Genomic DNA, 14,388 nt, shown 5'->3' with positions numbered 1-14,388 from the left:
TGTAGATGAAGTAGCTTATGTCGTGCATGACCTTATGTCTAAAAACCACAAAATAATATTCCTTTGAATATGTTTGAATATTATTTCACCCTGTGTTTAAGAACATAGATTTTGGAAGTTGAGGTATAAGTAGATTTTGCAAGCGAAAAGTCCCAGAGGGTCAATTGAAAAACGTTGTTTTTTAAAATGTGCTTATTCCCAGTGCTGGTGTGATCTTACTTCGTAAAGGTTTGTTTTATTGTGTATATATATATATATATATATATATATATATATATATATATAAATGTGTGTGTTAGAAAAGATCAGTCACCACGGCTGCAGTCTCCTCTCTCCAACCGCAAAGAGCCCAAACGCCCCCTTCTCTCGTTCGCTCCAAACACCGTTCCAGACGTTTGGGTGGTCGGCGTAAGCTAAGCTTTGTTTTTCTTGCTATTCACACATTTTACAATCCTTCAAGGGGAACTTTTCAAACGCTCCCACCACAACTTTGCGTCTGATGTTTAGTTTGCTTTGATTCGAAAATATGTATTTATTTTTCCCGCCATTGGCTGGATGATGACAGCTGACGTGTGTTTTGCAGGACGTGTGACATTTTAATGATTCAGCCATTTCGGGCTGAAATCCCAGCCTGGCATGTGTTTCTTTCAGAAAAAAAATAAGCTGGTTTAGATGCATACCGAACTAATGTGCGTGTAGTTTGTTGATCGTTTCTATACCAAAGTAAACCCTCCACAACAGAAGCCTTCAGGGTTTTGCTTTAAACCACAAATAGTGTCTCCATCATGGTTCTCTCATGAAGCAGAAAGACATGAAACAAACTCTTGTGAAAATGTTTTAGCGAAACCACAAGCAAACCTGAAAGCTCAACACAATCTGTCTACGAAATATCCACACACTATATTCCAGATTCTAGTAAGTTGCCTTCATCATAGCCACATTTTTATTACAAGCAGATATAAATGCCATATTATGCGACACAACTACTAAGAACTTGTTCTGAACAGATTCTTTAGAACAGGGGTGTCCAAAGTCGGTCCTGGAGGGCCAGTGTCCTGCTGACTTTAGCTCCAACTTGCTTCAACACACCTGCCTGAAAGTTTCTAGTATACCTAGTAAGAGCTTGATTAGCTGGTTCAGGTGTGTTTAATTAGGGCTGGAGCTAAACTTTCCAGGACACCGGCCCTCCAGGACCGAGTGTGGACACCCCTGCTTTAGAAGCTCTTTGTATATTCACCAGCACTGCTAAATAAATCAAAATGGTTGACGAGTCAAGAGAAATTGTGATTTCTAAATGCAGAATGAGTTCATTTTGACCTATTAGCCTACATCAGACACAATTTGAATTTTGTGATGCATAGAGATTTTGTCTGTATATTTTTCTAAATCAATTACTTATTGAGTCCCGTGATTATTCTGGTGCTCCCTTTAAGATGTAGCTCACTAAGTTTTGCAACAAGACTTCAACAAATTACACTGATCCAGAATTGGTGTCACAGAAATTCCCAAACCTCAGTTTATCTTGTGATAACCCAGCATTCCATTTTACAAAATTACTTTTTAGTCCCTCAGTAAAACACTAAAATCAAAGCAAGATAAACTTTGAAGGGTTTGGGGTTTGTTGTGATGTCTTATCTGGTCTGAATTAGTTTTCTGCATACAGTATAGTTTGAGTAAAAGCTTTGTTTAATGCCATTAGGCTGCATTGTCTTTAACTGTAAGCTACTTTGCGCTGACAATAGCCCTGAACCCGAGCCAAGGGGAAGCCTCTCTTTTGCTATTGTGCCGCTAACTGTTACTTCAAAACAATGTGTATTAGATAGACAGAACGTTTTGTGCGCTCTGTGAGGTTTTGTGTACATGGATCTTGTAGTACTTAACTTAGGGCTTTGTTTAGAAGATTAGATAAAGGTTGGCTTGTCAAATTAGGTGAACAAATCATTTGATGAAATTCTTAGTCCTTCTGCATTAATTCCTTTCACGTGTCAATGCACTTTTGCTCAAGTTTAAGGCTTTTGCAGGTAGATGGCATGCTTTTGATATCATAATCAGTATTTTGGTTTCTTTTTCCATTCATGTGATGTCCTTGAAACAAGATCAAATTCAGTATTTAGTTTAATTATTAAATAGTATTGAATTAGATCTTGAATTGTGTTCATGAGATTTTAAAGCATGATTTGCCAATGCAAAGAAAAAAAGTATAATAAATGAATAAAGTAAATAAGGCAATTGTGGCTTTTTATCATTCAATTCTAACTGGCTATCTCATTGTTCAGACATTTTTGTCAAAATTCAAGAAGTTCTGCAAGTTTTGAGACAAAAGCGCAATTATTTGGAAAAGAATTCATAATTTTGAGTTTGCATGTTCTCCCTGTGTTCGCGTTGGTTTCCTCCGGGTGCTCCAATTTCCCCACAATCCAAAGACATGCAGTATAGGTGAATCAAATGAACTAAATTGGCCCTAGTGTATGTGTGTGCATGTGTATGGGTGTTTCCCAGTACTGGGTTGCAGCTGGAAGGTCATCCGCTGTGTAAAACATATGCTGGATAAGTTGGCGGTTCTTTCTGCTGTGGCGACCCCTGATTAATAAAGGGACTAAGCCGAAGGAAAATGAATGGATGAATGAGAATTCAGAATTGGAAGATGTTACCTATTTTTCTCAGAATTTTGAATTTATGTCTCACAATTCTGACTTTTTATGCAAACACTGATAGAACTGTTTAAGTCACAAAAGCCTTTATGTATTCTTTTCCAAAATCGAGCTTCTTAAATCAAATCTCTGCTTTTAAATAAGAAACAAAATACTGAATTTGTGATGTGTTTTATTTTTTTTTTTTTTAACAATTCTAAAAAAGCTTCATGAACATTAGTCATGTCAACAATCCCTACCCTCTCAGGTAAGTGTGTGTCATGACCCACCCCACGGGGTCTGTGTGTGTGTTTTTGCGTAGTCATGCTGCCCTCGATGGTGTTGCATAAATCGACAGTGCAGCCGTACCAGCGTGGGTTCTACTGCTCAGACGACAGTATCCGCTACGCCTATAAAAACAGCACTGTGCCCTCCTCTGTTCTGACAGCTGTGGGCCTCCTCCTGCCCATTGCCAGCGTAAGTGCCCCACACTGGGGCCTAAAGACGGAGGACATGGGGCCAGGCAAGCGGGGTGACCGCATCGGAAAATCAGTCTTTTGAGAGAGTCTTTGTATTCTATAGATAATATATCCACCCTTTTCCTTACCCACGTGATGCAGTGCATGAATTATGAGCGTAACTTCCATTATACTGTAAACCAAAATGAATATTTTCCTCACAGTTCATCCATTGAATATAAGAAAACAAATATTGCAGCAATATTATAGATGTATACTTAATATAACTGTATTGTATAGGGAATGCTAAAGGTAAATAACCTATAGGAGCAAAACAGATTGAAATACCAAGCACATATATGAAGCAAATATAGGTCCCACTTTATATCAAGTGTCCTTAACTACTATGTACTTGCAACAAAAAATAAATACAATGTACTTACTCTGTTTATAATGTATTTGAGAACACTTGTGGTGCTCTTGAGTTGGTATAGAGGTAGGGTTATGGACATGTTTGGTGGTATGCGTAAGTTTAAGGGTGCATAAAGGTGTAAGGCATAGTCAACAGTGTATTTACAAATGTGATTACAGAATTTAATACAGATGTAATTACATACAGGTATACAGGTAATCAAGCATAAGTACCCAGTAAATACATGTATTTACACAATTAGTACATTGTAATGATTTATTAATTTCTGTGTAAATACATAGTAGTAGGACGCTTAATATAAAGTGGGACCCAAATATAAATATATAGCACAAATGCAACCTCCCAATCTGTTTTCACTATGTGGATTATTTATAACACAATCTTAAAATCCAAAGTATTCATTATCTTATATATCCAACACAATCTCACAACAATTTATAACTCTTTGATTTAATGGCTAATTCGTATGAATTTGTACGATCTAATTCGTAAAATTTATTACGATTTGCTCATCACCCAATGATGTTTGGGTTAAGAGTGGGATTGGGTGCCACGCCTCCTTTTTAAAATCGTGAAATTTCGTACAACTGAACTTGTACGAATTGTAACGAATTAGCCACTTAACTGACGACACGTAAAATACGTTTTTTCGGGAGGTCAGGCTGATATATTTGCAGTCATCACATGCTGAAAAAGGTGGATAGCTGAAAGAACCAACTGCTGACAGACTAAATATGCATTTCGACTCTCTTAGAAACTGAGCTACCATGTCGCACCCCCCTCTTTTCTACCTGGTATTTCCCATAATCCTCGGCTGCTGTGTGCTGTGCTGTGCTGTGCCGCTACCTGCGTGTGTCTTTCTGAGACTGACCTGAAATCTCTCTCTTTCTCTCTCTCCCCCTCTCTCCCTCTATCTATGTGTGTGTGTGTGTGTGTGTGTTTTGCTGTAGCTGTCCTGCCTTTCCTGATAATTGAAACTAGCACAATCAAGCCGTACCACCGCGGGTTTTACTGCAGTGACCAGTCCATCCAGTACCCGTATAAAAACGGGGACACCATAAGCGATGCCGTGCTCTGTGCCGCTGGCATTCTAATTGTCATCTTCTCCGTAAGTTACTCTTATATATATATTCATATAAATCTACCACTTATCCATATAAACATCCCATCTACATCCCTCACCCCCCCCCCCCCCCCCCCCCCCCCCCCCCATTAGATCAGTAGATTAACTGTAGGAATAAATAGTGACTTTTTAGCACATCCATAATCATGTTTGAATCCATTAACCAGTCCTCCCCATTCCATCTTTTTATTTAAAATGAGTTGAGTAGCTCATCATGGTCAGGGCTACCTCTGGCTTTCTGTTTTCTCTCTCTCTTTCTCTCGCTCTCTCTCTCTCTTTCTCTCTGTCTCCCCCTTTGGATCTCATTCTCTCTTTTCTATTTCATCGTCTTCTGTCTGCATGTGATTTGTGATGCATTGCTGTTTTTGAGTTAGACGTTTGGTCTGAAAAGTTATACGCAGAAACAGCAATGCTAAGTTATTGTTCAAAATGGTAAAATTACAATATTAGGGATGCATCTTACTAGAATTTTGGTCCAAAGTAGTATAAACAGCCAAAAATATGACATGTTCATTGAAAAACAGAAAACTGTTCAAATAACACACTGACTGGACATATGACATTCACCGGCCACTTTATTAGGTACACCTGTCCAACAGCTTTTTAACGCAAATTTCTAATCAGCCAATCACATGGCAGCAACTCAAAGCATTTAGGCATGTAGACATGATCAAGATGATCTGCTGCAATTCAAACCGAGAGTGGGGAAGAAAGGGGATTTAAATGACTTTAAACGTAGCATGGTAATCGGTGCTGGTCTGAGGATTTCAGAAACTGCTCATCTACTGGGGATTTCACACACAACCATCTCTAGGGTTTACAGAGTGTGGCCTGAAAAAGAGAAAATATGCCTTGTTGATGCCAGAGGAGGTCAGAGGAGAATGGCCAGACTGGTTTGAGCTGATAGAAAGGCAACAGTTACTCAAATGACCACTCGTTACAACCGAGGTACACAGAAGAGAATTTCTGAAAGCTCAACACGTCAAACCTTGAGGCAGATGGGTTACAGCAGCAGAAGACCACACCAGGCGCCACTTTTGTCAGCTAAGAACATGGAACTAAGGCTACAATTTGCTCAGGCTCACCAAAATTGGACAATAGAAGATTGGAGAAACGTTGCCTGGTCTGATGAGTCTCGATTTTTGCTGCAACATTCGGATAGTAGGGTCAGAATTTGCCGTCAACGACATGAAGGCATGGATCCATCCTACTTTGTATCAATGGTTCAGTCTGGTGGTGTAATGGTGATATTTTCTTGGCACACTTTAGGCTCATTTGTACCAATTAAGCATTGTGTCAATGGAACACCCTAACTGAGTATTGTTGCTGACCATGTCCATTCCTGAATGACCACAGTGTACCCGTCTTCCAGCAGATCAACGCGCCATGTCATAAAAAAAAAAAAAGTGTGAATCATGCTTGAACATGACAATGAGTTCAATGTACTCAAATGGCCTCCACAGTCACCAGATCTTCAACCCAATAGAGCACCTTTGGGATGTGGTGGAATGGGAGATTCGCATCATGGATGTGCAGCCGACACATCTGCTGCAACTGTGTGATGCTATCATGACAATCTGGACCAAAATCTCAGAGGAATATTTTCAATAGCTTGTTGAATCTATGCCACAAAGGATTAAAGCAGTTCTGAAGGGAAAAGTGGGTCCAACCTGGAAAGGTGTACTTAATAAAGTGACCAGTGAGTGTACATGTTTGCAAAAGCACTACTGTGCTGTTATGGCAATGCTGGTAAAATGATGCCTTTAGAGTTGTCAGATGTGGTTATTTTATTGCCTTGTTTTATTGTTGTTTTTATTTTATTTTTAAATCACTGTAAGTTAAGCTAATGAGTTAAATTTAAAAACTCTCACAAAATCGCTTTATATTATTTAACAAAAGCATAATAATTATTACAAAGCATTTTCAGTTTGTGTCATGACTCATGTGCATCTACAATATTTAGTTTTTGGGAGGATTTTTATTTCAGTGCATCCCTGTTAATAATATAATGACAGAAACTTTGAGGGGAAAAAGTACTTTTTTTAAATGACTCGTGTGTCTAATATACTCTAAAAATATGCAACTAAGATTTTAGCTTCAACACTAGGTGTTATGAGTTTTATCTACTCATCCAGTTACTTAAATTTAAACCCCAAATGCTAATTAAAACAAAACTAAATGTTAAACACACACAACACACACACAAAAACCTAAACTCTCACAAAACTCAATAGAGTCTTTAAATAAATCTGGATAAGACATTAAACACCCCCCCCCCACCACCTTCCCACAAACACACACACACACACAGCTGCCGAGGTGTTAAATTAGTGGACATTCGTAGCCCTCATGACAGCTGGCGAAGGGTTAACTTCTCGCGAATTAACTCTGTCACCTGCAGGGCACATGTTAAATGACGAACAAGAGCTAATGCAACACTAAACTAGATAGCGCAATGACTTTTGCGCTCACATGGAACTCCAAAACAGCCAAAATCCAACACATCAGACGAACCCCAAATGGAACAAAGTGGTGGAAGATGAGGGAAGTAGTCTTAAAATACAATCCCCTGAACACTGGCCCAACACCAAACTATGACTCCATGGAGATCCCGTATGGAGACATGCATGCCTCACTGTCTGGACTAGACATGTTCCCATGCTCAGCAGTTCTTATGATTAAAACAAGGACTGCGTATGTGCGTGTATGTATATGTGTGTGTGTGTGTGTGTGTGTGTGTGTTGGCACCCCTCACACAGCTGTAGTTAATTAGCACTGTCTCCAGTCCTAGTTTGGTTAGGCCCCGGGGAAGGCAGTCCCGCTCTTCACTACCACCACAAAAGCACCCCTCCACATTTTGGAGAGACAAAAAAATACATGTGAGATAGTAAATATCTCATTAAGGCATAGTTTATGTACTTCATAACCTTTGCCTATGCAGTCTGATTTAAATCCTGCCGGTTACGACTGATGCAGACCTCCGCTTTTAAAACCCCATGCTCTGACTTCTCATATGAAAGCCATAACTTTCAGAAACATTAAACTTGTTCCATATCATTAAAGTATCACCAGTAACAGGCAGGCCATGCTCAGTCATAACTCCTGTGTTCTCCTTTCTTTCTCATTTTCCTCTTGCTTTTTTTGTTTGTTAATGTGCTACTGATTCCTCATCTGCATGTGTATGTCTAACCTCACTCTGCATGCCCATGACCTGACCACCGAACGTTTGATAGTATATAATGACGTACATATATATATATATATATATATATATATATATATATATATATATATATATATATATATATATTTTTTTTTTTCCTGGTGTGATTTCACACATTCACAAAATGTACTTTGATATTATAGCTCTGTTCCTACATCTAGGGAGCCATCTTGCTACAATTCCTAAACAGCGATCTGCTCATTTTAAATGCTTCCAGTACATTCAAAAAATAAATAAATAAATAAACAACTCATACATTCGATTTTGAACTATGACTTTGTCACATGACCTACCAGTGTCATCACTTTTTTTGCGATTTTTCTATGATCTCATAGGTCCAGACAGAACCTGCGGATTTTATTAGATATTTCTATGCAGAATTTTGTAAAGAAATATGTTGATTTCTGCAGTTTTATTTTAAGCGTATTGACCTTATTCTTCAATGCAAAGGCGCGCTCATTTTTGTGATTGTTTGAGGACTTCCGAATAAGCTCCCTATCCTCTTAAGGACCAACTATTTTTTACATGCATTTTTTATTTCTCTTTGCTTTTGGGGCTTATTGGAACCTAAAACAAAACCTAAGTATAATATTTTAATACGACAACTTTTTTGGCCGCAGATTCCATGGTGTCATTGACATCTCTTTTTCTCATAACACTACTGTTCTCATAAATGTAGTCTAAATGTATTGGAAGCAAATCTAAGCATCACACACATTGGCTCAACTAATTTAATTTCCATGCAGTTTGTCATTAGCAGGTTGCTAAGCTAACAGCCTTTATACCCTAAAATGTGTAAAAAGTGAATATATACAGTTGAAGTTAGAATTTTTGAATCAATTATTGAATTTAAATATTTCTCAAATGATGTTTAGCAGAGTAAGGAAATTTTCACAGTATGTCTGATAATATTTTTTTCTTTTGGAGAAAGTCTTGTTTTATTTTGCTTAGAATAAAAGCAGTTTTAATTTTTTAATTACTATTTTAAAGTCAAAGTTATTAGCTTCTTTTAGCTGTATTATTTCCGATAGTCTACAGAACAAACCATTGTTAACTTGCCCAATTACCCTATCCTGCCTAGTTAACCTAATTAACCTAGTTAAGCCTTTAAATGTCACTTTAAGCTGTATAGAAGTGTCTTGAAAAATATCTAGTCAAATATTATTTACTGTCATCATGGCAAAGAAAAATAAATCAGTTATTAGAAATTATTAAGTTGTTAAAGCTATTATGTTTAGAAATGTGTTGGAAAAATCTCTCCATCAAACAGTAACTGGGGTTAAAAAAAAATAAACAGGGAAGCTAATAATTCAGGGGGTTTAATAATTCTGACTTCAACTGTACATAAACACGCAATTATTTGGCATTTTCGTGAAGGATGTTACACTCTAGGTTTTGGAACAGAGCCTGTTTGTTGTATTAATCTGTGCTATGGTTGATTTTTATTCTCTGCGAATGAATCGTTCTCCAGATTGTGATTGGCGAATGCTACAGGATCCATTACCTGAGCCAGGGCTCCAAATCGTTTGTGGGAAACCCGTATGTCTCCGCCCTTTACAGACAAGTGGGAGTGTTCATCTTCGGCTGCGCTGTCAGCCAGTCGTTCACAGACATCGCCAAGGTCTCGGTTGGACGCATGAGACCGCACTTCCTAGACGTTTGTCGGCCAAACTACTCTACTATCGACTGCTCTTTGGGATATATTACTGAATACACATGCACTGGAGATCCCAGTAAAGTACAAGAGGCCAGGTGAGATATTCAGCACTTTTAATATCACTGCTTACTTGCTTTGTGTCACATTCTACATATATGAAACATTACAACTAAGGGTGTAACGGTTCACAAAAATCACGGTTCGGTTTCATATGACAGAGTGGTGTCGAAATGTAACTCTGTTTCAATCAATTTTTAAGTAATTTTTTTTTTTTTTTTTTTAGAACAATAAGTGTCCACATTTACTTCAGACAGCACAGATCTGCTTGATTTGACTGTCACCTGCCATTTTAGTGGATCTGAAAGCAGGAATTATTGTGTGACTGAAATGGGCTTATGAAGGAATAATGTAACGGGGCTCAATTACATTTCAAATTTCTTAAAACACAAATTAAGGTCTCATATCCACAGCTATAAATGTACAGATCGCCTCTGTGATTTGTTTTACCCTGTTCGAATCTGTAGGAAGTGCCTGTATGAATGCCGCAGGCATAGTTGTTTGTAGTTTCTAGTTTTCGTCTAACTCCAGTTGTTGACACACTACCGTGATGTCAGCGTAAATGAGTTGACATGTTTAAGTATTATCGTTTATGTAGCTTACGCTCATAGCAGATGTGACATATCGTTGTTTTTTTTATCCATCACTCTCTTGCCATCACCCTCATAACTTACAGGAAAACCAATGTGCTCCCAAACGGCAGACCTGCTGTTGGTTACAGGAGGATTACAATAACGTTATAGCCATTTTGCAGTGAGCTAGTGCAGCGTGTGCCTGAGTCGTTTGGGATGCCTTGTTGAGCATAGTTGCACTGAAAACATTATATTTAGACGCTTTATTTTCGTTTGACTTTTCAGATATTAGTCTGAATCGTTCGCTTAAGCCTCATACTGAACGGTTCAATATGAATACACGTATCATTACAACCTTAGTTACACCCTATGCAATCATTTACAATACTGTAAATTTTAGATTTGTTGAAGAATGAGTGGAAATAAAATGTATGCTTATGTTTGAAACGTTAAGTTTTATTTGTTGTTTTTTTATTTGTTACGTTTTTAATATATCGGTAGCTTATTTCGCTGTATTTCTGAATTTCAGAAATGTGTTTTTTAAGGCTTTATATTTAATAGAGCAATTTTTGCTAAAATTATAGTAGTTAAGTCTTGCTTTTTTCCAGAAGATATACAGATATAACAGATAAAAAAGAAGAGGAAAAAAAAAGAACAGTGCTTTTGAATCCTGAAAAAATCTCACAAAAAAAAAAAATTCTCAGCTTCACTGTTTTCAACATAGATATACTAAAAAATATTATAAATTTTATTATTTAAATATTACATAATTACATTTCAGTATAGTGTGTATATAGATATATTCACTATTTTTAGTTCGCAAAATCAAATTAGCCAGAAATTTACCAAATGTATTTATTATTTTATTATTGTTGTTGTTGTTGTTGTTGTTGTTGTTGTTGTTATTTTATTATTTTATTATATATTTTTGCATTTAATAATAAACACTTTAAAAAATAAATATCACAGCAAAAAATATTATGCAGCAACACTGTTTTCAAAAAAGAAGTATTAAAATTGTATTTATTTATTAAATATTACATAATTACATTTTAGTATAGTGCGTATATGGATGTCACTTTTATTTATTTTTTTAGATTGAAAATACAAATTAGTCAGTTATTTAAACATTATTGCTAATTTTATTACTATTGTGTATTTTTTGCATTTATAAATCAACATTTTATTATTATTATTTTATGTATTTTTTTGTTTTTTTCCCTCCCTTTTTTTAATTAATTTTTTCGATTATGTATTTTTAAATTTTTTTTTGCATTTAATAATAAACACATTTTTGATCAAATATTTGTTTTCCAGAAGATATTAATTTCTTTTAAAAATAAAAAGTCCCTTTAAACAAATCCTGGAAAAAAAATCTCCAAAAAAGTGCAGCAACAGTTTTCTTTTTCTTTTTTTTTTTTTTTTTTTAATGTTTATGAAACATTACTTAATTAAATTTTAGTATAACGCAAATATGGATATGTTTACTTTTATTTTTTTTAGGTTGTAAAATCTATTTATTTATTATTATTTATTAGTTATTTTTTATTATTATTATTATTATTATTATGTTATGATGTTATGTATTTTTTATAATTTTATAATAAAACACATTTTTATTAGTTTTTTTCTTTCTCTCTCTCTGCAGGAAATCCTTCTTTTCCGGACATGCTTCATTTTCAATGTACACCATGCTCTACCTGGCAGTAAGTACACACTATGTGGTGCTCTCACACTGTCACAGCTCTGTTGCTGTATAAAGAGCTGTTCATTCATGACTGTTATGTCTAGTACGAAACAGCGACCCTCTATCGCCTTTCACCCTTCCTCTGTGTGCCTCCCGAAATGTGGGTCACACTTATTTTCCCTGTTCATCTCCCAGATGGACACACTCCACCTGTTTTTATTTGTGCAGCTGCACAGACATCCTCTCTCTCCCTTTCTCTCTAAAATTCCTCTCTCTCTCTCATTCCCTATTCTTTATTTTGATACTCTTTTTAAAGGGTCACACTTTTTTTTAATAGACGAATCCCCAATACAGCTTTGCATACACACAAAGGCAGATTTTTTTTTGCTCAGTCTCCCACTGTATGTAAAGCCTCTTTCAAAGAGCTCAAACTTTCTCCCTTTCACACACAAGACCCTCCTCCCTCCCTCCTTTCTTTCTGATCCTTTCTTCCTTCATCTAAATCATCAGCATCTCCATGGGCCCCTCCACCTTTCCCTCTTTCAGATGGCAGGAGGTGGAGCCGCTCGGCTAATAGAGGTTGCCAGATGTTCATTCTCAGCGTTTTCAGAGATTATTTGAGAGAGAAAAAAGATGGGGCATGTATGCATTTCAGTGTGTTTGGGGCCATAGACCTGTTAAAACTCTTGGCTTTATGCTTTCCAAACAGCCGTTAAGTTAATGTGAGAGTTTGACAGCTGGGCCTGGTGCCTGAAAAACACTGACCTGGACATTTTCTATACCAGAGGAAACCTTATGTTAGGAACCAGGATCCCAGGCAGGCGCTGTTGAGTGTTTTCATGCTAAAGCGATACGTTTTTACCCTGGATTGTAAACCATCGTGACTAGGCAGGAAAAATGTCAGAAAATGTTACATGTCATTATTCAGTCCCTTACAGGGCTCGAAATTAACTTTTTTGCTTGGTAGCACCGGTGCTCCTAACTTTAAAAAGTTAGGCGCATCAGGCAAAATTTAGTCGCACCCACCAATTATGAGCACCGTTACTACAAGTTTTATACAAACTTATTTATTGTATTTGAAATCAACACTAATCAAACTAACAAGCAAAAAAAAAATAATAATAAAAATAATATATATGTGCAAGCATGAGAAAAATATGTCTCAACGAAATCCAGTTATCACAAGAAAATACATTTTATAACAGAACTGAGTGACCAAAGCACGGGGCACTCACCGTCCCTGCACACACTGCTTGAATGAATCTGTTAACGGTATAACTGTGCTGTTCTCACAAGTGCTGTCTGATATTGCCCTGATGCTTTTGACATATACTGTACCTTATTATATGCATACATGTTAATAGCAATATCTGTCTTTTTAGGAGTAGCGATGTAAGTTTACTCAGTGCAAGCCCGTTTGCAATAGTGTACGTGGTGTAATTTGACATATATCTGCCACTAGCACGGCGGACAGCATCTGGCGATTATATGAAGGATTAAACAGAAGCTCTCGTGCTAGATGTGGCAAGCAGTTACCTGAAAAATCCATCCCACTGACTTTTCATGGCGGACTTGAAGCCACTGGAAGTCTTCTACTCTTGGAAAAGTGTAGATGGTGGACTAACATTCAGCACATGATCACTAGTAAGATGTCATTATTTGTAACTTTAGATGCCATGATTAGATTTTTTCACTGTCCAATCCAGAGTTTGGTCACACTTCATTATGAAATATTTGCACATGAATAGGCTGTTAAAATACACAGTGACTTTTCCAAGATAAGTTAAACGTTCTGTTTCTAAAAACAAGAGGCCTATAAAAAATAGTATGAAGCGAGATAAACAGAGCTGAAAGTGAAGGATAGTTTTCTTGGCATAGACTGATCGAGCGATACCGTCTTATTGACTGGAGCGTTCCTCTTTTTGGCCTCACTCTCTGTAATTATCTCAGTCTAGATATCATGCTTCACAGGTCAGACGCTGAAGTCATAATGAGAGCTCACACCGGTCTTGTGATGCCCTGTTATTTGCACAAACGTAACCCAGGTCAGAACTAGGCAGTCTTTGTTCTCAACCGATTTCACAAATGAATCATTCTGGCACAGAATGCTAAGACTAAACCCACACCTGTTTTGTCAGTGACACGCTTCAGTAACTTTATCTCTTTTTTTCCCCTCTTTATAAACTTTTTTTTTTTAATTCAGGGATTTTAATGTCATTTTAGGGTACTTTTACAAGTGCAACAATTATTATTTTAGTTATTATAGTAGACTAAAATAACTGAACCAACTACTAAATGTTAATAGATCTGTAAATAGATCAGGGGCCATTTGCTAAAACTGCTAAGACTAATCTAATCACTAATTATTTTCTTTTATCCTGGTTATAGCTATTTAAAGGCAGTTACAAAAAACAACACAGGCTTATTCTGAAAATGTAGTCCCGCGGACGTTTCTGGAGTCCGTAGCCAGAGGTACATATGGCTGCAATTAATTTTTTTAAGCGAAAGCTGCAGGGCGGTGTTACGCCATTCCTTTTGGAGCTTACCG

The 14,388-nt window shown here is 36.8% G+C and overlaps 1 protein-coding gene and 1 long non-coding RNA gene across 4 annotated transcripts in view; both read left to right on the top strand.

Moving 5' to 3' along the window:
- plpp3 (phospholipid phosphatase 3) overlaps positions 1-14,388 on the top strand; it is a 57,434-nt gene that overhangs the window by 26,239 nt on the left and 16,807 nt on the right. The window contains exons 2-4 of one of the 3 annotated variants that reach the window (XM_087298038.1): positions 4,472-4,629; positions 9,339-9,619; positions 11,802-11,859. In XM_087298038.1, coding sequence (XP_087154164.1) covers positions 4,472-4,629; positions 9,339-9,619; positions 11,802-11,859 — 497 coding nt within the window. Of the gene's footprint in view, positions 1-2,952; positions 3,108-4,471; positions 4,630-9,338; positions 9,620-11,801; positions 11,860-14,388 lie in introns of all 3 variants that reach the window. The other 2 variants (XM_087298039.1, XM_087298040.1) reach the window with 2 other exon arrangements.
- Positions 4,764-7,642, top strand: LOC147839025 (uncharacterized). The gene is made up of 3 exons (XR_015518169.1): positions 4,764-5,767; positions 5,810-6,677; positions 6,752-7,642. It is a non-coding gene; the product is annotated as an uncharacterized LOC147839025 (long non-coding RNA).

The sequence above is a fragment of the Danio rerio genome, chromosome 20 (genome assembly GCF_052040795.2).
Source record: "Danio rerio strain M-AB ecotype USA chromosome 20, GRCz13ab, whole genome shotgun sequence".
Classification (NCBI taxonomy): Eukaryota; Metazoa; Chordata; class Actinopteri; order Cypriniformes; family Danionidae; genus Danio; species Danio rerio.
This window is presented reverse-complemented; position numbering and strand designations above follow the sequence as displayed.